General features: G+C 42.0%; 1 protein-coding gene across 6 annotated transcripts in view; it reads right to left on the bottom strand.

Annotated features, from left to right (window-relative positions):
- The window catches only part of MICAL3 (microtubule associated monooxygenase, calponin and LIM domain containing 3), a 243,144-nt gene that overhangs the window by 5,891 nt on the left and 211,437 nt on the right, over positions 1–25,816 (bottom strand). For all 6 annotated transcript variants that reach the window (XM_084809267.1, XM_084809261.1, XM_084809264.1 and 3 more), the window contains 4 exons: positions 24,909–25,016; positions 23,107–23,200; positions 14,884–14,934; positions 478–577 (listed from right to left, as the gene is read on the bottom strand). In XM_084809267.1, coding sequence (XP_084665393.1) covers positions 478–577; positions 14,884–14,934; positions 23,107–23,200; positions 24,909–25,016 — 353 coding nt within the window. The remainder of the gene's footprint in view (positions 1–477; positions 578–14,883; positions 14,935–23,106; positions 23,201–24,908; positions 25,017–25,816) is intronic.

The following is a 25,816-nucleotide window of genomic DNA, read 5'->3' as shown; positions in this document are numbered from 1 at the left end:
TTTTGCCCCTCTATGTGGGCCAGCTGTGCGGAAAGTTCACTGCTCACTTACAATATCATCAGCTCCGACTCATAGCGCACCAAAGCAGGTCTTCTACTAATTAACTTTATCTGAGAGCAATGGATCTCCCTTCTGCACAACATCTTCATAGCCAAGGTGAAAGTAGATACTGGCTCCACAACAGTAAGCCTGCCTGGAGGCAGCTGCCTCATCTTTTGCCCCTCTATGTGGGCCAGCTGTGCGGAAAGTTCACTGCTCACTTACAATATCATCATCTCCGACTCATAGCGCACCAAAGCAGGTCTTCTACTAATTAACTTTATCTGAGAGCAATGGATCTCCCTTCTGCACAACATCTTCATAGCCAAGGTGAAAGTAGATACTGGCTCCACAACAGTAAGCCTGCCTGGAGGCAGCTGCCTCATCTTTTGCCCCTCTATGTGGGCCAGCTGTGCGGAAAGTTCACTGCTCACTTACAATATCATCAGCTCCGACTCATAGCGCACCAAAGCATTCTTCTCCTGCACCAGCTTGAACCACTCTTGCATCAGCTTGGGGTCATCTTTCTTCCCCATGCCTGCCAAGAGAAGAATTTGGGTCAGCTTTCAGAGGGATTCGCTGGCATTTCCACGAACCCAACAGCCAGGCAGGAACAAAAATGGAGGGGGGCAAAATGTGCAAAGAAAGCCTAGGAAGATGCTGCCAGAGCACTCTCATCAGATCTGCTTCTTTAGTTTGTGTACAGTGCACAGGAAGGAGGATCACCTCCTGTAAAAACATCTCCACTGGAGCCATGCGTCCTGAATCTGTCTTCCCACACTCCTTCCCCCACTAGGCTAAAGCGTCAGGCCTACAATCGTCTACTCAGTACTTTTCTTTTGTTGTTTGAATAATTTCAGACATTTGAACACAGCTCTGGACTGGACCCAACATAGCCGACATTTCAAGCTGTGTTTTCTTATCTATAATTTTGCAAGATGCCAATTAAGTGATGCATGGATGCTCAGATGTATCTCAATCACTCATGCCTACTCATCCCATTGTCAACTTGACATATGACTAACAAGTGATTAGTGGACAGGCCACAGTATGAATTTAGCGCCCACATTTCCTTGCTGGGCTGTTTAAGGGCTGATTTTAGCCATCTATAACGTAATATGCCTCATACCAGTTATGTAGTCCTATATGCAGTAAGCCATCAACATTACCTTCATGACTGAAAGCAACTAGTTCCTGGCCTCTACCACCAATATGTTTCCTTTTTCTTTGCTTTATCACTCATACCAGGTTAATATGCCTCAATAGCTCCTGACTTTTTTTTATACAAGTCTTCTGAGGGATAAATACAAATACCACCAACTACAGTTTCACCAGCTCAAGTCTGCTCCTCCACAGTAGAATGACACGAGAAGAAAACCTGTATTTGCTAACATAAAAAGTAGAAGAAAGAGTGGCACCTTCTCAAGTATCTAATTCAAAGCTTAGTGGAAAACCAAACCTACCCTCAATCAGTAAACCTAACAACAAAGTCTGATGTGAAATATATAGCATCTTATGTTTCGGGGGCTTTCTACAATTACAAGAACTACATCCACAACCCATATCTAGTTGTTCATAATAGCAGCTCCTTACAGGAAACTCCTCTTTTGGGCTTGGATTCTGAAAATTGGTTCGAACAGCAAGTCAAGTCCTGGTTTGTGATCCTGATCAAGAGGGGTTTGGCCCAGCCACTGTAGGTTCAGGGCATATGGTGGCTAAATGTTTTCTGTACCAATAATATTTCATTATTGCTATGAACTAAGCTGTCTACATTTTTAAAGGCTTGAAATAGTTTAGGAACCTGGTATATGGAAAGACTACTGTCAAGTTCTAGATCATCACCCGGAGGTTAATTCCTCATTCTCGTCCATGTCAGACAAGTTCTCAAGTAACGTGAACCTGTATTCTAAGGAGAAGGTGGAGCAAGTCCTATAATGCAAAATCTCTGACTAGTGATGGGTAAAAGGTTTAATATCTATATTAGAAACTGCCGTGGTTATTCCAAATAGAGACTCTTGCTGTGAGTTATGGAAGATCAAAGGGAAACGCTAGAACAGGGATGGTCAACTTGCAGGGTGGGATCCAGTACCCAAAGCATTTTTATCTGGCCCTAGTACCATACCAATCAAGGTGTGGTACTGTTTGCCCAGGAGTTGTGCTTGTACAGAGAACTGTTAATATTACATCCTTATTGGATTTTGTATGTCCAGTTATGTCTGAGTGCAGGTGCTTGCCACTATTAGATGGCAGAGTGGTCCTCGAAACTATGTAAATCGATCTTCCCTGCTTGGGAAGTTTTTAATCCAAGATCTGTCTCAAAGGTTCTGGGTGGCCCTGTTTCCACTCCTCACTCCTCTACCTCTTTCTCCAAAGCACTAAAACAAATTGTAATCCTAGCCCATTACAGATCCTGGTTGCAGATGGCTATACATATGCATTGCTCAGCTCTACTCATGCCTTTCTGAGCATCTCTGCACAAGGTGCCCTCATAGCCAAGGTGGAAAGAGAAAAGAAGCTTATACATGCAGATGCCCAGTACGGTGGAGCCATGAAAAGCACTGGGAAGTCTCCCCACCCGTTCCACTGTTATGATTATCAGAGAGAAGCGTCTTAGCAAAACAGCCAAATACATGTTATTACTGACCTATGAAAACTTTTGTTCATTTGTTTCATTTGTTTTTGTGACAGCCAATGAGCAGAGGGAGACGGTAGGGGTGGGGAGGAAGGATGAACAATTGATGAACGCGCACCATGGAAAGCGGATACAGTCGTTAGCAGAAGTTACACACGGTGGCCACATTCCACCCCTTTCCCCCATGCCTCGGGAAGTGAAAACTCTATAATGGGAAACTAGGTCCATCTGGGATAATGTCAAGAATATGCTTAACAAGATATGGACCACAGGAGGCTAGTCTAGGTCAGGAGGTTGGCTTTTCAAAGGCAAAGGAAGTTGGGAACACCAGTTGTTGCAAAAGACACAGTATTCCTTTAATCCACAAGTGTACTTTCTTTTCTTTTTTTAAAGGAAGGAGATTCACCCCCATTTCTGCAAAATCCCTTTGGGAAATCCAAAAACACCAAACAGAAGCTTTAGGTTGTGACACTGTTGCCACTGCTCCAGAACTGTCTTTACCCCCACAACGCACAGCTGAAAAAGGGATACTGTACCTTTAAGATATTGCCAGACACACTTCATCACAAGATTGTTATAGAGGGTTTCATTGGGATCAAAGGGAAGAAAGGAAAAGTTTGGCGGTGAGCCACTTGGTATTATCTCTAGTTGACTAGCATCTCTATGCCAATCCAACTGCAGTTTGGGAAGGGATGGAGGGAATGCAAGAAATTACATTACCTTCGTGGGCACAGCAAGGGCAGAAGGAGAGAGGTCTACGGCGTGGTGTCCCGGCATTGGGCTCAACTTCAATAGGACCAAAGATGGGAGAGGAAGAAGGGAAGGGCAGAGGAAGTTGGAAGTGGAGAGAAAGAGAGGAGGAGAAACAGGGTGAAAATAAACAGACAAGCAAAAGGACAAAAAAGCACAAGAGTGAGAAAGAAAGGAAACAACAAGAAGAAAATAGAAAAGAAAAAATAATAACAAGAAACGGAGAAGCAGAAACAAGGGGAACAGTCTACAGATGGAACATCCCTTGTCAACATGAGTAATGGAAAAGAGCAGTGGCACTGAGAGGGAAAACAGTATGGGCCACAAAAGTTACTGGGACAAAGAAAAGCTGCCAAGATTTGACATTTCTTGTGCTTGCAGACTTTCATCCTAAATGACACATGTAGGTAGGAGATCAAAGCACCAAGGAGGGTGGGCAATATTAGGTCTTTAAGAAACCAGGAGAGGAAACAGGTTTTGAATGGCCATCTTTAAAATTAGCTTGTGTTTTCAAACTTGGCACATTCCGTGCGTGTGTGTGTTTTGCGATGGGGCCCAAGGAAATGGATCAGCTGTGGAAAGCACTGCATGTTTAGAAAACAAAAGCATCTTGGAGCAAAACAGGAGGACCAACTGCCCATTTTCTGAAGAATGGTCTGGACAACATATAAAATGTTAAACATGTTGGGGTGGATCCAGAGATTCCATCCTTCAGTGGAGAAGACACCTTCCATTCAAAGAAGGGAACCTTTGGCTCCAACCCATTATTGTGATAGATAATATGCTTGAGACTGAGATTGTTAAAGACCAACAAATGTGGAGGGAGTGTCAGCCAATAAGCTTCCTCCATGTATATAAAAGCTCTAAAGTTCTGGACTCCTGTCATCATAGAAGTGAGACCATCTGATATCTTTGTAGATCACTCAGTAGTTCATCTTGGCCACAGGTCTTTCCCCTTTTTAAATTTTGTGTGAAGGACAAATAGACCTAGTGTCTAAGCAAGGCCTCAATGTATATTTTATCACATATAGTTTATATTTCTGGCACATCCAATGGCAAGGGCAGACAGAAAGTTGAGGAATATGCTCCAGTGATATGTACAATTAATTTTTTAAAAAGAGGTTTGGGTGTTGCCAGTAATAGCTGGCCATACCACAGTAAATCAGTATCCCCAAACTTCTTACAGAAGAGGCATACTTTTTCTCTGAATTAAAAAGGGAAGCACACTTCTCACTCCTAAATGGTCTAAAAGCAACCTTCCCCAACATTGGGTTCCCAAATGTGGTTAGACTGCAATTCCCAGCACCCTTGACCATTGGCCATGCTGGCTGGGGATGACGGGGATTGCAGTCCAACATATCTGGGCACCATGGTTGGGTGAGGCTGCTCTAAATCTAAGAATGAATTGCCCAACCTCGTAGAGCCCACCCATGATGCAGCATGAGCCACTGTTCTGACCATGCCTCCTAACTGGCAAAAGGCAAGTCCAGAGCGTTAACCCATAGACAACCTCTTCTATGGGTGGGTACTTTGACCTCACAGTAACCGTTAAGTATTTAATTCATTTCTCAGTTTGGGAATTACTGCAGTAGATTACATGTAAAGAGGTGGAGAATCCCAACAAAAAGACCTGTGGCCCATTAATAAATACTCATTAAATAAATGAGTATTTAATTCATTTCTCAGTTTGGGAATTACTGCAGTAGATTACATGTAAAGAGGTGGAGAATCCCAACAAAAAGACCTGTGGCCCACTGGTTACTCTGTAAGTAGAACTGAAGTGGAAGGGAAACATCACTCTTTAATAAGCAGGAAGAGCAACCAAACTCATATGAAAAGGGGGCACCAATAATCCATTGGTATCAGAGTTACATGCATGTATAATGGAAAGGAAGAATCACAGTTCTCATTCATGAAGACCTATAAGTTCTCTGAAGGGAAGAGCTTTTAGAAGGGACCATCACAGAACCAGAGCAATGACACACAGGACAGACCAAAGGTTCAAGAAGGAAGGCACATCAGCTTGGAAATAGTGTGTGGATGAGCGATATGATTCTCTCAGACAGGAGGAAACATTTATACTGGGTGTGGGAAGGGTTAAAATGGAGGAAATAGTGCACAATAGGCCACATATACGTGTTACAAGGTGCCCCATCTTCTCGTCTGAAAACATTTCACAGTGTCTCTGGACAATTTTTTTAAAACAAGTTCGAATACCTCAAGATAAAATTTTGTTGCTTGGGTAGTGTAACCATGCATGCAGATTTATTTTTTATTTTTTCAAAAACCTGGCCAGCCAAGTTTTATTTATTTCACAAGTCTCTTTCAAGAACTAGCATTGGATATATATTTCAACCTCAGTATATTTGAAAGAATACAAAAGCCCCCAATTCGCTTTGTTGGGTTAAAACACTTCTAACAATGCAGTCGCATTCGCCTGCTACTTCGCCTGCTAAGAATGATACTCTCTGGATATTCCAACCTTCTTCACCGACGTCCTTCCTCAGGCAAAACTAAGGGCTATTTAAGAGGACTGTTGGGAATAGCTTCCACCTTGGTGGATTCCTTGGAAGCACATGGGGAGCGTGCTGGGAGCCACTAGACTGTGCTCCTGTGCAGACACCATTGCTGCTGCTCCTCCACACGGGTTATATACACCGCCACTGCCATTGCCATGACTGCAGAAGCCTTGTTCCAGCTGCTGCAGTCATGGAAATCACAGCAGCCATTTAGGCAGCAGTTTACAGAACAGCACCTCTATGTGAGCATGGCCCACCTCCCAAGCTGCTTGAGTGGCAGCCACAAGTATGTATAAATAGACCCTGCGTGTCCTGGTAAACTGTTCACGTGACTTGGGGCTCCTTAAAGACTAACACATTTTATTGTGGCATAAGCTTTCGTGGACTAGAGCCACATCATGTGCTCTCATGCCTATTTCTCCACAAGTACAATTCTATCCATCATCTTCATCTATTATTGCTATTAGTGCAACTTGCACTGTGGTCATGTGAATTGGCCCAGATGAACACCTTTATTTCTGGCAGAAGCTCTGAGCCTAACATTTTTGATAGGAAGGATTTCCAACAGATGCAGTTTTCCCCTACTGCTACATCTCCAGTCCACATCCCACTACTCTTACAAGGTTATTCTCCTTGCTAGCTTTCTATATCATATCCCAATTCTTCCTTCCCGATCAACTAAAAAAAAAAAAAAGCTGAACACACAACCCCACATTTCCTCTACATCCACACACAAACACAAATTGTGCAAAGCAAGCTGAAGAAACATGTTTGGGTAAGCCTTTCCAGTTTGCATAATTTATTCCCATTCCATAGTTTGAGTTTTTTTAAATATATATATTAAAATTCCTTAATACCTTTTCACCCATTGCACATAAAAATCTTGTTGCTATTTAGGTTTTAGATTTGTAGTACAAAAAGCAAGGTATACTTCATGAGAGATTCAGATGTAATACCAAACCATGGTTTCTCATGACATTCAAACCGACACCATCTAAGAAATCATGGTTTGTGAGCAGCCACCAAGCCAGGAGCTGAAATGATGATTTGAAGATGGCTTACAAATCAGTTTGAGCAAACTGTGCTTTGGTCAGAACTGGCAAACCATGTTTTGGATGCTGCTTTGCTCTCAGAAGCCACTGTTTGAGATAGCATCTGAGGATTTCTCAGGGAAGGTGAGGGAAGAGTAAAACCACACAAATCACAGTTTGGGGTCTGATTTACAGTTAGCACAAACCATGGTTTGGCATTACATCAGGATATGCTTCCATGGAGTCCACCAACACAGCCCTGTTTCAATGGTACAATTAAGCCCAATGCGGCCACAGGGCACTCTTGATTTCAGAGCTCCACTTTGACATTGAAGCAAGCGGCTACTGGATTCAGGAGATAAGGCAGGATGAAAGGCTGGAGGTTCAAGGACACAGTCCATCATATTGACAGGCCTCTTGCTATGAATGTAAATAAATCTATATTCAATAGCGACAACAATTTTTCCAACAACAGTTCAAGCAGCACAATAGGGCCATTAATAGAACAGCTCAAGAAACCTCATGGAGAGTCCCTGGGAAATATTCACAGTACTCAGTAATTAAGGGGTTGAATAAACAGTTATGTATATTGATGGTTCAATTAAATAATTGATGAAATCTTTTTCCTGCAGCACTGAGCTCAGAGCAATCCAATGATGCAAACAAGTCTACAAAGGCTACTACAGCCCGTGAACATTACTAGCCTACATGCTTGCACTTTAACAGCCTGAAAGTATACCCAGAACCAACTCTCTACCAATTAATCAAAGCTTCTATGTGGTTTCCTAGGGACAAATTATTAATCACTGCTGGTGACTGACTAGAAAAGTGGCTATGTACAAGCCTGCAGCAATCTATTAAGTACATACTCTATTTAAATTTAGACTGGGACCATGTCCAACTTTTGTGCTGGGCCACCTTAGATCAAGCTGCTGCCTAACTTGCTTTGGATTTTCTCAAAAGTGCCTCCATCAAGTACCACACAATAAGGTATCAAATGTCACCACACTCATCCCTTTTGTTTTGCTTATACCATCCATCAACAAAGTAGATCTTGTGTAGCTCAAATACTTGCGAAGTTTCAGTACAAGAATAAGTCCAGCAAAAGATCTTTAGTCAGTCTATATTTCCCAAGTGGGAAAAAAAATTGCTGAGGCTAAACATACACTGGAATCCAATTCTATGCATATTTGCTTGGAAGTAAAATTGTATAATTTTACATTAATTGAACTATTCCTGTTGGAAAGAAGTAGAAGGTAAGTCAATGAAGGATCAATGGCCATTTTACCCAAATGAAGACTCATTATGGATCTTGAGGGTCTTACGATTCCAGTCTTACATGCAAAGGGGAAAATGCCCAAGGCGCTAACAAAGCAGCACCTGTTTGCAGGGCAGGGAGAGACACAAGAACCTAAGATGCTATTTTATTTCCACAGGTGTCTCCCCTTTGTGAAAATACTGGGTACAGCTTATATTTGGTTCTTGTAGTAGTACATTAACTTTAAAATTGATAAACTCATTGCAGTCAGGTCCATGCACATTTCCTGGGCACTGATAATCACCTTATAAATTTGATATATGTGTACCATCATCATGAATGAGAGCCAACATGTACAACATCATCAGCTGAAAACTTAAGCTTGGTGTCAGATGCTCCAGGACTAAAGAACTCATCCAAGGCTGAGAAAAGGGTACTCTCTATTCTCCACCACCAGGCACAAAAGCGAAATCAGGGAACTGTAGCAAGGGAGGTAGCTGAACCATTGGGTCAGATGACTCCAGCAAGCAGTGGGGAAATGTAACCTTTAGGTTCTTTCCCCTGCTCTTTAATCCAAACATCTCTCTTGTGAACATCTTGTCTGCTCCCCATTTCATGAACTGTGCTTTATGATTGTTTCCCCCCTTTCTTCTAATGTTAGATTTCTCGGTCTTGAACCTGGCGTTCACTTCACCTGATGATGACCAACCTTTCTTCCCAATATGATTACTATTTCAGATTCCCTGGAGGTGACCTTTTGCATGCTAAGAACCCAATACTGGACTTGCCTTGATCCTGGATACAGCTGGCTGGCTGCTCCACTACATTCTTCTGTCTCTGGTTTGTTAGTGCTTCAACAGCTTTCCCCAGCCTACTGCCCTTCAGTTGTTTTGGACTACAACTCCAAGCATTTGGACTGCTACTCCAAATATTGAATGCATGTTGGCTGGAGCAGATGTCGGTTGTAGTCCAAAACAGCTGGAGAGCACTAGGTCAGGGAAGACTGTGCTACAATAATGATTTTGGTATCACTTATAGACATCAAATGGGATTCAGGCTACTGGATAATTATACAATTATATACTAAACTTTAACATGAATTTGATGCTACAAGCTAAATGGAGCCTGCTTCTTCAAATACTGAACACAATCACTAGAAATTTGCTTCCCAGTAACCTGATCAGAATGGGCACTGGGGTACAAACCAAGAAAAACCGTAAGGCATCTTAATTCCAAGCAGCTGTACTTACTGACAGTGCTGATCACCTATGGCGAGGGGGGGTGTGTAGAAAGGAAATGTCTCAACCTAGAAAGGAAATGTTTAGACATCACTTCCTCTCCTCCTCAGCACAACTTCCACTTCCTGCACCACTAGATGATCACACCCTAACCCTAACCCTGATTACTGATCACTTGTCAGGTCATGCATATGCCATGCAAGAACGTGGTATGTATATTGCCAGTGCTACTCATGGAGGTTTCTCTCCATCCTCTACTACAAAGTCTATAGCAATCCCTTCTGGGTCAGAGGGGCAGAACCACAAGCCAAATCCATCTCATCACATCAGGGCAACAGCACTTAGCTGCAGGTTCAATGTGTCAGAAACAGCAAGCATTTGGTTGAAGAGTTTCTTCCTTGAACTTGAGTAAAACTCAACGTAAATGCAACAGCACAATTGGGCTGAGAACCAACAACTAAATTTGCTCATACAGTAAGCTAAAGGAGAGGACTTTCCTTCACTGTTTCAAAGTGCACCTTAATCTCAGCATTTATGTATGTTTTGTGAAGCATTTTAAACACTCCAATCTATTATCTTGGTAACCCTGGCAACAACCACTTAAGACAGCCATTCTTATTAACCCCATCTTCCTGATAGGGTGGCCTTAACTCTGGCCACTTACTGAGTTCATGGCAAACACGAGATTTGAACCAGGAACTTCCCTGGTCCACATTACAGTCTTATAGCTGCTGTGCTACAGTGATTCTTGAGCATTCTGGCAGCCTTTTGAGGAAGTACTGCATAAACATCACAGTCACAGAGGAGTACAAAAAGAACTAAAACTACAAAGCCACAGAATTTTCTGCACATAAACACTGCATTTTATTTAAAGGGATACTGCCAGATGGTTGTTTTTGGATAGGGGTAAAATAAGTAGTAGTAGTAGTAATATACAAAATGGAATATAATCAACTCTATCCAAGGTTGGAGGAGTAAACTGAAAATACCGCTCATGGTGCGCCATTCATAAACACACCACAGTTGAAAGCAGCAAAATAAGTAGATATATAAAGCCCCCCAAAGTACAGGCAGAAAGTAATAGTGACTAGCATTGTATACATTTATCCAAGCAGGAAATGTAGGGAACAAAAGGGTGTCAATTATGAAAAGCAAATTATTATTATTATTATTATTATTATTATTATTATTATTATTATTATTTTAGTTTAAGTGAGTTCTTTATAACAGAAGCAAGGTAACATGAAAAGTGACAGTGTCCCTTTAAATGACTCTGAGGACTACATTTTAAAGCCACCATTAGCAAGAGTGACAGGACTGTTGCCTTCAAGGAGGCATGAGGAACAGAAGGGTAGGAAAGAAGGAGAGGAAGTGTGGGGACTGCATTAGCCAGGGAGCAGAACTTGTTAGCTGTCACTTAGCATCGACCCTTTTACAGCTCCTTCTGTAGGCACACTTTGCCTCCTAGTGGTATGCTTGGGAAGAGCTCTAGGAAAACCTGAACACCCCCTAGGCCCCCTTAGAGCACAAGTCTTCAGAAAGGAACCATACCATAGCCAGCAATTCATTTTAACAGCGTGTGTATGTGTGTGTTTTATTTGAGGAAGGACCAGAGGGCCAACAGCATTACTGATCAACTCCCAGGTGAGCAGAGACATGGAGAAAGGGCACTAATCTTACCTGCCCCCAACCAATATATAAAGCAAGAGATGCTTTGGCAGAAGAGCCTTGGCCTTATTGTGTGCCTCAGCTACTCCCTCCCATTGGTCTGTGTCTTGGCTTCCACATAGAGGCCACGTCAGCATCTGAGGTATTTAAGAGGACAACTCTGACAGAGACTGTTACTGCTCACATGAGGGGGGAAAGAGTTAAGGGGCCCTTTGCCTGTGTCTCAGCTCCATGGAGGAAAGCTGTTGAGGTGTATAAGGGAAAGTGGATCCCCTAAGATTTGGGGCTATGCTTGGGGCCGGACAGGAAGTCCCTGGGAGTCTCAGGCCCTTAGGGTGCCACTTACCTGTTCCTAATGACAAGAGACCACAAAATGCTATTGATAGCCTTAATTTGCAAACTGCTGATTTAGAGAACACCAGAAGCTTTCCTGATCTCTGCAGAAGTGACATAGCCTTAATATAGCGATGGCCACCAATTTGGTTGGCTTTAAAAGGAGATTAGACAAATTCCTGGAGAAGGCTATCCATGGCTAGTCCTGATGGCTACGTGCTACCGCCAGTATCACAGGAAGTATGCCTATGTACACCAGTTGCTGGGGAATATGGAATGGGAGGGTGCTGTTGCACTTGTGTCCTGCTTTTGGGTTCCCCATCGACAGCTGTTTGGTCACTGTGTGAACAGAATGCTGGACTAAATGGACCCTTGGTCTCAACCAGCATGGCTCTTCTTGTGTTCTTAATTCACAGAGAAAAGTCACATTGAAGAGACTTGGCAATGCATCCTCCCACCAACAATTCCCAAGGAGTAAGGACCAGAATATTCTGCATCTGAGAAAACGTCTGTACATCAGGCCTGCACAACTGGCGATCCACCATGCAAAGTGCAATCCACCAAGGTTTCAATAAATTTTGAGGTTTTGGTTTGTGCCTGCTTACGACAGCAAAAACAATGGGTTGGCCAAGTACCTGGAAGGTTGCAGTGCATGGCTAGTGGGCTTGATGGAATACATTTTGTGTAGGTCTGTGTTAAGTCATAATCTTACTCGATGGAGACTTGGTCATAAGGCCACGTCACCACGCAAAAGAAAAAATGCACAGGAACTTAGGAAGATGCCTTAGTTAGACCATTGGTCTATTTAGCTCAGTACTGTTGACACTGACTGGCAGCAGCTCTCTAGGGTTTCAGGCAAGATCCCTTCCTAGCTCTAACTAGAGATGCCGGGGATTGAACCTGGGACCTTCGGCACGTAAAGCACGTGCTTTACTACTACTTAGCTATGCCCCCCCACCCCGAAACAACATCACCTTGAGGTGACCTTTGAGGGCAAACTTTAAACAAGAAAGAGGAGAAAAGATGATGAGACTGCTAATGCCATCTGAGGGCTTGTTCAAACTCTTCCTTTTCTAAGAAACGACAGAGTATCTACAACATCTGTTCTCAATCCTGGTTGCACATCTGTGAGTAGGGACTGCAGTGCTCAAAGAGAAATTTGGCAGTGCTGGTTTAGTGTGATCATATGTACAAACTCCAAAATAACAGGCATTTTTAAAGAAACCGTCAGCATTTAAAAAGAAAGTTGGTTGTTCTTACAGGGCCAGCCCTATTATTGGGCAGAGCGTGACAGCCACTTCAGGCACTGGATGCTGGGATGTGGGGCAGGGTGTGGCAGTGGCAACCCCCTGGTCATTTGTCCTTAGCCTTCTGGCCTTTTCATTTTGTTGGAAGGCAGCGTTGTGCATGCTACACAGCCTGACCTACACCCACTAGTAGGCTAACCTGCTGCTTTCAGATGTGGTAGAGTGAGCTGTCCTGTCACCACTGCTGAGGTAAGATTCAACTGCCAGTCCAGCTATCTTCTGTACATGGAAGTAGAGGGACATCTTGTCCTTTGCCCCAGACAGGAAAATGTTCCGGGCCAGCCCTGAGTCCTTATAAGTGTGTGTGTGTGTGTGTGTATCTGTGATGGGGGGAGATTATTGATCATTTTAGTGCTAGGGCTAGCTTGGAGGAAGAATGTGTAGAATAGGAAATTGGTACATATTCATGATGCAGAGTTGAACTCGGGGGATGGGGCTAATGCAGAAGCTTTCAAGCTACAATTCAAAAACCCTAGGGATTTCTTGATGAGAAGCTCAGGAATGAGACTGATGGTCAAAAAGATAGATTGTTTCCCACTGCTGTCTACTAAGAACTTCAGTAATGCACAAAGATTCCTTGCAAGCAAGCTAATGGACAAGGCCATGCTTGAAAGTAATAGGTTTTAACCTCCCTGTGCAACAGAATCATACCAAAATCCCTTTTAATAGTACGACAAAATGGAGGGATTGCAAAAATGATTTCCTTAGCTTGCTCTTTGCTTTAGATGAGATATTAGTGGCATTTCTGGTTTTTTCGGATCATTGCTATCTACTAGATTTTTATAGGCAGATGGAAGGCTTCTCTCAATGGGAAGTCACTGGACTTTTCCTTCACATTAGGAAACTATTCTGCAGATTTGTCCTGTACAGTCAGACTCTCTAACTAGCAACAGAATACCTTTGGGAAGAAAATCCTAAACAACAGCATGGGCTTCATTACCAAATTGCACAACTAAGTTTAGGGACTAAACAATAAAGTTTGAGAACAGAAGCCACAATCCAGAGCATTCCTTTAGGCACCTGTAAGGGACATACATGGCAGAAGTCCTGTTTTTGCTTCAGCAGCACCACCTTAAACTGCATTTAAACTCCAACTACTTTTTACAGCTAACACTGGCAACTGCCAAAGTAGCAGCCCCACATCTCCTCCTTCTCTTCCTCACTTGCCTGCACTGCTTAGAAATGTGAAACATGACACCATCACCTTGGACGTTTCTCTGCCCACCTTCACTTTGTTGGCTTCTGCCTGGAGAGGGAAAACTCTCAATGTGACGATGCTGTATCACACATTTTAAAACTCCAGACAGGTTGTCATGTGTGCAGCAAAAACAACAGTCTTGTGGCACCTTAAGGACTAATTCATTATGGCATAAGCTTTCACAGACCAACATTCTTAAATGTTACCAGTGGAGGAGGAGGAGACTCAGCATGATGCAACTTCTGAATTTCCCCCACGTTGGAGGAAATGGTCTTCCCAGTGCGGGGGGGGGGGGGAGTGTATAGAGAGAAGATAATGACTCTGAAAAGACAAGGGGCAGAAAACCCTTTCTCTGCACAGAGATGGGACATCAATCAGGCCCACGGTTAATCCCAGAACAAAAGGAAAGAGGTGGCAAAGATGTACAGAGGACAATTTATTGACTAACAAAACTCTTCCTTAGGGAAGGTTATTTGGAGATAGTGTGGAAGACAGCTTTGGGTTCTCTTGGAAAAGAACCAAGTCAGAATAACCCCCGAGGAAGAGCTTTAATGCTCGAAATGCGTAGGGCAGTACATTGTGTCCTCTGCACTTTGGAGGTCTCTCCCCTTTTGTTCCTGCAATCTGCCCTTCTTTTCCTCCTACAGTTAACCCACCAAAACAGATTTTGCTGTTATTAGTAAGTCTTAAAAATACACGATGACAAACCCCTGCTTGATAAGGATTGCTAGATATAATGCTGCCTTCTCCTTTGAGCTGGAAAAGGGGTTGTGCCCTAGCCAGTCAATCAGGTGCAAAAGTGGTTTCATCTCATTGCTGTGAGCCAGGGATGGAAAGAAGTAGGTGGAAGGAAAAACAGGAGCAGGTGTCAGCAGGGTTAGTGCTAGCAAAGAGGTTCTGCCATACATACCACCCAGGTGCAAGTCGATGAGGTCACTGTAATAAGACTCTCCCCAATAGTCTACAACAAGGAATTGGTGAAGAGAGAGAGTTATTGGTTCAAGTCCCCACCCTTGCGGGCCCTCCCCACTCCCTGCCCAGAATTCAAAGCAGTTGATAAGAGAAATTGCATACACAAGAGAGGCAAACAGGGAGAGAGAGACACACAGACAGAAACAAGAAATCATGCAACTTTGTAATAAATATATACACATTTACACTGTATGGACACTGTAAACAGAGGGAGAGGGAATAATAGTCCCTGGTAAATAGGCAGGCAAGACAGGCAGGTGTGGACTTCCAGGCAGATAAGGGGAGCAGGCTGGGTTTTGTACAAGGATTTGTCCTCTATGTTGGCTTGTACCAGTACATGGCACTGTACTGTTATTGTTTCAGGGGATGTTAAGGAAGGGTCCACAAAGAGGAAATTGAAGAGGAGGGTGGGAGCAGGGGAGGGAGTTGGGCTGGGCATGGTTCATTCCTCCAGGGAATGCCTTACAACTCCATTCTTCAGTTACTCAACTGCAGTGTCTGCGTAGTCTAGGCAGCCAGGAAAGTGTGGGAGGTTTTACTCCTGCTGCTTTTTATTAGTATTTTCCCCCCTCCAGGGCTAAATCCACAAATAGAACCCAACGGAATCTAAGAACTCACTTGTGAGATTGTCCTTGGAAAAGGTAAGTCTGTAACCAATTTTTTGGTAACTTTCCCCACACGACTGCATTCCTACATTCACTTTCCAGAAGTGGCATATACTGTATCATAATCAGCCTGCTGTGAATGTGCTGGTGGAACCAGCCAATGTGCAACATCCACATGGACCAAGGGTGTTGGATTTGGGGAAGCGTACAATAAAGAAGGCCAAAACAAAGATAGTTAAGGAGTTGCCATGTCTTTCCTGTGGAATGCAAGGGTTGTTTCCCCCTAATAATAGCCATCATGTTCTACAAAGTATCAGTATTCTGACCCAAGGGGGGGAAATCCTCCAGTATGAATGTGACAGCCAGTATCTATGCACATGCCTGGTAACCATGGGTCCCTTTAGGCACAAAAACATACAGGAAATCTAGTTTGTCAGGTTATAAAGAACTTTATCAAAGCAGTAATGATGTAAGAAAAAGGAAATCCATGGTGAATATTATCAAACTTTAGGCTCACTTACTTAGCTCAAGAAGAGATAAATATGTATGGAAGACACAATTCCTCTGAACTGTGCACCATAAAGGGTTTCCTTTGTGCTTCCAGCATGGCTCTTTCCAAAGTAATGCTAATTTCTATGCAGAGTTCCCACTCATTTGATAATAAAGAGGGGAATGAGAAGTAAAATGTCAATTGTTATTTTAGCTGCAACTCTTAGGTAGGAAGTACCAAGACTGATTCAAGAAAATGGACTTTGGAGTTGATCCAATACACCAAATATTTACTTGGAACCAAGGCAAGGCCATCCCTCTCTTATGCAGGGTGAGTTGGCCTGCCTCAGGTGGCAGATTTTTACCATTAAGGGGGGAGCAAATGATTGATTATTTGGTTTATTATTGTTTTTATCATGACAGAGGAAGTACCACTAGGACTAGCTGCCTCAAATACGAAAATGGCTTGGGCCGTCTCAGGGAGCTCAAGGTTATGTGCCCTCCAACACACCACAAAACAATAAAACCAGCAGGGTTTTGTCCACTGTGGACAACTTTGAGATACACAGAAGGTAGTAGTAGGAGCAGCACACAATTGTGCTATAGGCAGAAGAGCATTTCCTGCACAGATACAGTGCTGGCACAGGGGAAAAGCATTTGTGTTGTATCTACACCACAACATGATAAACACATTGCGTCTATTTCTCTACACGGATATGTAGCAGGAGGAGAGACATGTGCATCTGCTCAGTGTTACGGTATACATGCAATGCACTTAACAATGTAACCAATGCCTATGCAGAAAAATGTCTTGGGTGAAATGGCCCTAAAATTCTAATTCACAAGAATGCCGTTTTAACATATGGTCATTATCCAATGGAGAATGGCCAGTATGGGGAGGGGGTGTTCCTTCCCCTATCATGCGAAATCAGGTCAGCACCTCTACTCCAGCAACACTAACTGTTAAAAGAGAACGTGGTTTTGCAGTTATTGGCTGCAATGCAAATCTGTTTGCCTGATACTGTGCCTATTACAAGAGTGGGCAACTTGTGGCCCTTCAGATGTTTTGGTTTACAACTCCCATTATCCTTCACACTAGTAATACTAGCTAGGGCTAATGGGAGTTGTAGGCCAAAACATCTGGTAGGCCACATGTTGCCCTCTCCCACTGCATAAGAAAGGCGGATTTTCTGGAGTGTATATGGCAAAAGGATGGGAATAAGTTACCGATAACACTAGAGGTAAAAGGAGAAGCTTAAGGCATGGGAAAATCTTGAAATCTTATATTGCATCTCATGGAATGAGAGACTGTCCCAGGTCCAGACTATTTCCCACAGGTGTCCTGATGTGGGATACTTTCTCAGCAGTGCCGAATGATTATAAATCCTGAGTTCGGACCAGATGGAATATCAGGATTATATTATAAGAAGTGTGAAGAACCGTTGAAAAATATGATGAACAGTATTTTAGAAAAGGGGGAGATACCGGAAACATGAAAAACAGCATATATAACATTAATACCTAAAGAAGGACAGGATTTAACCTCAACAAAAAACTACAGACCAATCTCATTACTGAACAGTGACTATAAGATATTTGCAACAATTTTGGCGGAAAGGCTCAAGAAAATATTGCAGGACTTTGTATATGAGGACCAAAGTGTCTCCTTACCAAGGAGACAGATGGGAGATAATGTAAGAACAGTCTTGAATGTGGTGGAATACTTGGAAAAACACCCAGAAAAACAAGCAGCTCTGATCTTTTTAGATGCAGAGAAAGCATTTGATAATCTCACCTGGAAATTTTTAATTAAGACCTTAGAAGAACTGGACTTTGAAGAAAACTTTATAAAATCGGTGAAATCGGTATATACCAATCAAAAAACTCAAATAATTATAAATGGGGACTTGACTAAACCTTGTGAGATACAAAGAGGAACAAGACAAGGTTGCCCATTGTCACCGCTACTGTTTATATTGGTTTTAGAATTATTGAACAGAGATATAAGACAAGATGATCGAATTACAGGAATAAAGATTAAAAAGGAGAAATATAAGCTGAGGGCTTTTGCAGATGACTTGGTGTTTATAATGGAAGAACCTTTAAAGGGAATTGATATTTTAATGGAAAAAATTAAAAGAATTTGGAGCAGTGGCAGGGTTCAAAGTTGTTAAACAGAAAACAAAAATTTTAACAAAGAATATGAATGTTCAAGAAAAAAAAAGTTGATGGATAAGACTGGCTTCCAAACTGAAAAGAAAGTAAAATATTTGGGAGTCTTTTTGACAAATATGAATTGTATGCTTTTTCAAAATAACTATATTAAAGTGTGGAATGAAATTAAACAAGACCTATTAAAATGGGAAAAATTACAACTATCACTTTTGGAAAGAATTGCAACACTTAAAATGAATGTATTACCTAGAATGTTATTTTTGTTTCAAATGATACCCATTATTACATCGGATTTACCTTTTAAGCAGTGGCGGAGAGCTATAACGAAGTTTATATAGCAAGCAAAAAAAACAAGAGTTAAAATAAAAATTTTACAAGATGCAAAGGAAAGAGCTGGCTTGGGATTACCAGATTTTAAAACCTATTTTTCTGCCTGCTGCTTGATGTGGATGAAGGAATGGGTGACGTTGAAAAACAGAAGACTTTTAGAACAAGAAGGACATGAATTGAGATACGGGTGGCATGGTTATTTGTGGTACGATAAAACAAAAGTGAAAGTAGGTTTTAATAATCATTATATAAGAAGGGCTGTATTAAGAATTTGGAATACATATAAATTAAGGTTCTACCAAAAAATACCACGTTGGATATCTTCACAAGAAGCAATACATAGAAGAGCATTTTATAGCACGCATAAATGGATAAGATATAATGATTTACTGGAACTGTCACAAGGGGAATATAAGTTAAAATCAAGGGAAAGCTTATTGGAAGAAGGCCAGTGGTTCTCATATTTGCAAATTAAAGAAAGGTTAAAAATAGATGAGAAAAATGGTGGATTTGAACAAACAGAATCTGAGTTTGATACAGCACTGTGTACAAATGATGAGCATGTTATTGCTAAACTGTATACTGTTAAGGTATGAGACAGAGGATGAACAAGTAAAAGATTGTATGATAAAATGGGCACAAAATGTTGGTCATAATATATCAATGGAAGAGTGGGAAAGTATGTGGGGAAAAGATTTAAAATTTACTTTATGTACAAGTCTTAAAGAGAATTTTTATAAGATGATGTATAGATGGTATATGTCACCGTTTAAATTGTCTAAAATGTATAAAGGTGTTTCTGGAAAATGTTGGAAATGTGAAGATCAAGAGGGAATGTTTTATCATTTACGGTGGACTTGTAAAAAAGCTAAAATATTTTGGAAACGAATACAATCTTTAGCTCAAAGAATATTAAAGACTACTATAGAATTAAAGCTAGAAACTTTTTTATTGGGACGAATAGATAAATACATAAAAGAGAAGGGGGGAACCCTCTTTCTCTACATGATGAAACAATACCAACTGTGAGCGAGTGGATCATGAAAATGACGGAGCTGGCAGAGATGGCAAAACTTACTATTATAATTAAAGAAGGATCAACAACTAAATTTATGTTAGATTGGAAACCTTGTATAGAATTTGTACAAGAAATAGAGAAAAATGATATCTACGTATGCGGATTTTGAACTTTGAGATGGTTAATTCTCTTTTTGTTGTTGTTAAAATTAGAAGAGAAATGAGATAACGTCTGTGAACTCAATGTATGATATACAACTAAGATAAGAAGTAGAGAATAAGCATTTGTTGTGTAAGGGGAGCCAAAGGTAGATATCTTATAATCTTAAGAGATATTTTAGTGTATGTGTATTGTGTGTTTATGCTGCTGTTACTGTTGCTGTGTTTTTCTTTTTTTTAAAAAATAAAGATTATTATACCAATAAAAAAATAAAGAAATCCTGAGTTCAAAAGACAATTCATTACTAATACTCCTAGGAAAGCCCAACCAACTGCGTGCCCTCCAGATGCATTGGATTACAACACCCAGCAATGCTGGGAGTTGTAGCCCAACACATTTGGAGGGCATCCAGTTGGGAAGGCTGGCCTAGGCTAATGCTAGCTGGGAATGATGGGAGTTGTAGCCCAAAACATTTGGAGGGCACCAGGTTGGGGAAGGCTGCCATAAGGGAAGCCAACCTTTTGCTTTATCCCCTCCGCCTTCCACTCATCCATCTCCCCCATCATACTCTGGATATAAACAGTGATTTTCTGCCTGCAAACACACCATCATTGTGCATGATGTGTGAAAGGTAACTGCAAATCTCCTCAGTCTCTGGTGATACCATCTGCATAGATGCCATCTAGAAGGTGGGCTGACAAGAAAAGAAATGAGTGTCAGGCAACAAGAAAACTAGTGTTTATTGGTTGGCAAGTTGGAGGGAAATCTAATGAAGGCAGACAGATAGAACATCTGTTGCTGGTCCATTAAACCTAACTATTGCCCTATAGCAATAGACAGATGGAATGTTTTCAGATATATCTTCTCCTTACCTTAGTAAGGTAAAGTGGGGGTTCTGCTTTGTTTGCTGTTTAAGCTTGGGTGTGATGCGAGCTGTAATGCTGGAGAGGGGGAACACAATTTTTTTTTAAAGGAGATTAACTTTATATGGCACACCTATTTAAATGGCACAAATTAGCTTTAAATGGCGCAGCAAAGACTACCCAGAGTATAGCAGTGAGTAGTCTTGCACAATTCCTTCCCTCTTTGAAGACACACACAGACTCTGTGTGTGTATATGTGTGTGAGTGTATAGGTATCTGCATTTATCTCACTTTAAACTTCTTTTATAAGAAACCCCTTTAAACAGTTGCAAAGGTATCCAGAGATTAGGTTGAATGGGGTGTGCTGTTACTTGTCTCCAGTGATGCTATGGGGTGCCACTAGCTAATGGGTGCATTGCATTCCACAGCCCAACATTAATATCATTTCAATCAGGCTCTCCCCGCTCCAGAATCAGTTTAAAGCAGAGCCAGCTGCAGGTTATTAAAAATATGTTTGGGTTCTGGATGGCATTGGCACTATTAAAAAGGCCCCCACCACCTTGAAAATGTTACTATCCAACTCCAACTTTAATGGTTTGCCTTTGGAAATCTTTGGAGCAAGATACAGTGCTTGGCTTCTGACAAGGATGGGTCATCGATAATGCACTGTGATAGTTCACCAGACATTGTTGGTTGTGACCTAAATCAGTCTTCCCAACCTGGCGCCCTCCAGATGTGTTGGACTGCAACTCCTTAACTCCCAGTCCAATACATCTGGAAGGCTCCAGGTTGGAGAAGGCTGACCTAAATGGATTACGCCCCGCACAGTTTCTTCCCCAGGCTCCATTATGGATGCCAAAATCAGCAGAGGCCTCTCTGTATGGTAAATTTCAGTGATGAGAACACATACACCCTTCTGGGAGCTGATCCACTTACGTAACTCGTATCCTTTTAAGATACGCCAAAGCATGGACACCTTGCAGAATTAGGTAAAACCTTCTGAAATGGGTGGCATAGGTTAGCCAAGGAAGGCAAGCAGGTGATTTAAACTTAATTTATCGTATATTCTGTTCGATATTGTTAAATCTATCTCGAAAAAGCTGTTATCTACCAGAAAATGTCAGAATAGGGCAGGATATACATTCAGCAAAATAAAAATGTTATAACTTTTAAGTATGTTGCTCAGGTAATAATGTCTGAACTTTGTGCACTGATCCTCTGGGTAGCGATGAGAATGTCTTGACAGGCGATTTATAATCTTATCACATTCCCATAGGAAATTTCAAAGCAGAGAAAAAGTTATTCTAGCTGTTTCAGGAGAAGTCACTTTGGTTACATTTCCCTCCCAAATTTAAAGGCAGGTCATAACAAAAGGCTATATTTTCTTCATCTGGTAATTGAGTATGTAGCTTCTAGCATCAGTGGTGCATGGACCATATATAATAACCTGGGCCTGCAAGGGAGTCACACAGTATATTTGCCTTTATTTGCCTGCAGAGAAAAGAGAAATTGCTGGGATATGTCAGTCATCAAACTATGTTCTTTCCCATGGATGAGCCGGACATCGCAGCAGACATGAGGCTGCTGCCAAAACAGCATCCTCATGTCTAATTCTCCCTCCCTCACAGAATCTAGTGAAATTCACTGCATGATGCAGTGTCATAATGTTGTGAGTTTTCTTGCCTCTGCCAATGGCAGCCAATGAAGCAGCAGGTAGGAAAACTCAAAGAGTGACATCACATTGCATGGCCAATTTCAAAAGACATTAAAAAAGTGGGGGAGAACTAGACATAGGGATGCCACTTTTCAGCAGCAGTCCCGTGTGACAGTAATGTCTAGTTCTGGACTTAATCTCCTTCATCTATGTTAATTCCAAATACCATTAATTAAACCTAGCCATCAAGGGCATAAGTCCATTCACTAATAGCAGAAGACAATGAAAACCTTATCACATGTTGTATAAATTTTTGTTTCATATGACTCAGTGAGAGAAGTCAGTTTGTCCAGGATTTTGCAGAGCACAAATGGTACTTGCTGTTCTGTTCTGTGATGGTCCCTTGCAAGGGTACTAATACTAATTCATGGCACAATGAATTAAAACCACACACTATTTCTTTCTCTCTCTCTCTCCACAACTTCTGGGCAAAGTGAAGGCTTCCTTGTTGTGTCACAGTTTTATTTCCTAAATGAATGTTATCACAGGGGTAACCTATAAACTGCATTGCAACTTTCTGGAAGATGCAATCAATAACTTTACAAAACTTTGCTACAATGCTGAAATAGTGAGATGAATTTCTAGAGCATATGTAACTCCATCTCAGAGGCAGAGGAGCCCAAGGTATGATAGAGAAGGTAAATGGTGAATTTTAATTCATATTTTGAAGAACTAATTAATAAAACCACTTGCAGCTTAGGAGGGGACCAGTTTTTAGAGACAGCACACAAATTGTTACAAACGTTTGCATGGAAATTTAAGCAGCAAAGATGTAAAAAAAACCCCAATATTGAATGCTGGAAGGTACCTGCTTCCCCCCTAAGAGCCTTCTCAACAGCAACTCCTCTCTCTTCCAGCTGCCTTTGCTTTTCTTCTACCTGCTCCAGTTGTCGTTGGATAATCTATTGAAAGAGAATGACAAACACAAATATAAATTCTCATTGTCCGCAAATCAAAATGGTAGGATGATAATTTGAAGAATAGTCAATGCTTCGAAAGCAGACTGATGCTATCTACGTTACAGGCCATGGGTTCTGTTAATGCTCTGTTCTGTAGCCTGGGCTGGGTTCTGGTATGAGTCAGATCTTTAGCAGGGGTCATGTTATGTCAGGTTTCTCAGGGAAACAAGACAGGAAGAGAAAGCTCTGTGTGGTGCTGGAGGCCAAACAGGGTTGTCTGTATGTTGATCCAACAAAGAACAGATCAAGACTGAGCCTTAAATAAGAGTTTGGCTGATTTAGACTGCTTGACTCTGCCTCCACACTGACTGAGGCTTTGTCTCTTAAAGCAGCCTGGATTGTTTTAGAAGCTTCAAGCTGCAATGATGTAGGAGAGGCTGTGGCATGCAAGTATCCTCATGGACAGAGTTTTCAGAGCAAAGACAGCTTGACAAACTCCTCTGGATGCAGGGGAGCTAACCCCCAGGATTTCTCTGGAGAATTGGGTCCTGGGAAGGTGGAAGCCTTTTGACACCTTTCCTTGACCAAATCCTTTCCCTGAACTGTTAACTGTGGAACCTCTTCTTCAAAGGACAAGGGGTCAGGATCCTCTGAGAACAAGGGTTAGGGGTCCTGGTCCATGACACTAAGAGTTGTCCTAGAGTCATGTACAAAATTTCTTGAGGCTTGCCATCAACTCCCAGGAAACTGCCATCAACTCCCAGGGGAAAAAAAATAACATTGCTCTGACATGGCGGCCTACTGTTTGCAAATAATGCCACATTTGGAAGGACACCTTCCCATGCATCTGGTCTGGCAGCATGCTACACAATGCATCCCTGCAGTGGCAGGGTGAAGTATCCTGTGTGCATTTGCTATGAGAGAACTACACCCCCTTTCTCCCACTCTTGATTTAAATCAAGAAATTTAAATCCCTCTTCAGTTTCCATGAAGTCCCTTAGCCCTCATCTCCTACTGAAAGCAAGCCTACATTTGTATAACTGAATTTCTGCATGTTCTTCCTGTTGCCCTCGGTTTCCTCTTGCTCTCCTCCCTCTGTTTCCCACTCTGTCAAAATCTAGACTGTAAGTTCCTCCAGGAAGAAACCTGCCTTTTTTGCTTATATTAATGTGTAAAGTGTCATATAATTGAGAGCCCCACCTCTATTCTACCCTTTGCCTCTGGCAGATGCATACATTTCGATGCCTCTTGCAGCTGCAAGGAAGCCTCCCTATAAAGACCTTTTACAAGAGTGTCACTATTAGCTGCAGCAAGACAATAATACCTGCTGTTGGCAAGTAAACCTTAGATTTAGGAAAGGCAGGCAATGGGAAGAGCCCCTGGGAAGAGCCCAATCCACCTTCTCAAACTGGTCTCAGGAGGAAAATCCATAGGTTTTGGTCTCAGATATTGCAGGATTTCTACCCTAGTACACATGTCATGTCATGCTGCCCAACATAAAGCAGGCAGTGGGAGGTGCAGTTTATTATGGTGAAACATCAGAACCACACCATAAGACGGGCCTATGTAACCCGATTTTTCTCCAAATGCAGATAAGCACACACTAAGCCTTTCTGGGGTGCACTACAGAGATATGGGCATAAAATGACTCTCTTCTTATAGACTCATGGAAAACAATTCCTGGAAAAGTGGGGAAGAGTTGTTGCTGTACCTGAGCCCTGTGTAACCTCTTCAGCTCCTCCTGCTTGGCTTGACGGCGAGCAGCTTTCTGCACTCGCCTGGTCAGTTTGGCGTTGAGCTCATCCTCTGTGTATGCTTTCTGTAGCAATGAAAAGTAGGATATGTTTCAGCCCCTTACGGCAAATGGTCAGCCCCAATAACTTGGGACAGAAAGTGATCCTTCTTTCCTAGAGTGTTATGCTACTTCAGGGCTTCCTGCTCAGCAGGCAAGCTGTCCGTCCATACGGATGCTAACAGTGCAGCAGATGGGGTTTGGTGAAAGACTAAAACATGAAGGAAGAGGCGTGAATCAAGTGCAAAGCAGTGATTTTATACAGAGCTTCAAGTTATGGCTGCATTCTTCTTCACGTTCCTTGTGGCCTGCCCTAAATATAGCCGTTGCCCCCGATTACATTAACTTTCTTACTCAAGATGTAACCCTGTTGTATTACTTGGTTTACCTAGACTTGGTAACAAATAGATCTCATGGCTAAATCGTGTTAAGAAATGGGCTAAGTGTCACACATGGTGAAGTGCTGCTATCAGTTCAGCTTGCAAGTCAAGCCACATTTGCATACAACCCCCTGATCCACTCAACTTGCATTCTCGGCATAATGAGAGAGGAAACATGATCTGTAGGACCATGTGATTTATCTGGTGCTGGACTGTCACTTCAGACAATGGGGATGTGATTGTCTAAGTGGGGACAACAACTGGGGGATATGATTATTTGGATTATCATCCATATTTTAAGAAGAACCAACTTTCAACGCATATAAAACTAGACTGCTGGGGGGAAGGTTGTGCTTGAACCCTTTTGCCTGACATGCAAACATTCCAGGGGAAGTTTTATTTGGGCAAGTGTAGGATAATGAGATCGCCCTAACAATAGTTATAAAT

The sequence above is a fragment of the Heloderma suspectum genome, chromosome 7, assembly GCF_057233095.1.
Source record: "Heloderma suspectum isolate Gila_16-S chromosome 7, 16-S_ref, whole genome shotgun sequence".
In the NCBI taxonomy this organism is placed as follows: Eukaryota; Metazoa; Chordata; class Lepidosauria; order Squamata; family Helodermatidae; genus Heloderma; species Heloderma suspectum.
This window is presented reverse-complemented; position numbering and strand designations above follow the sequence as displayed.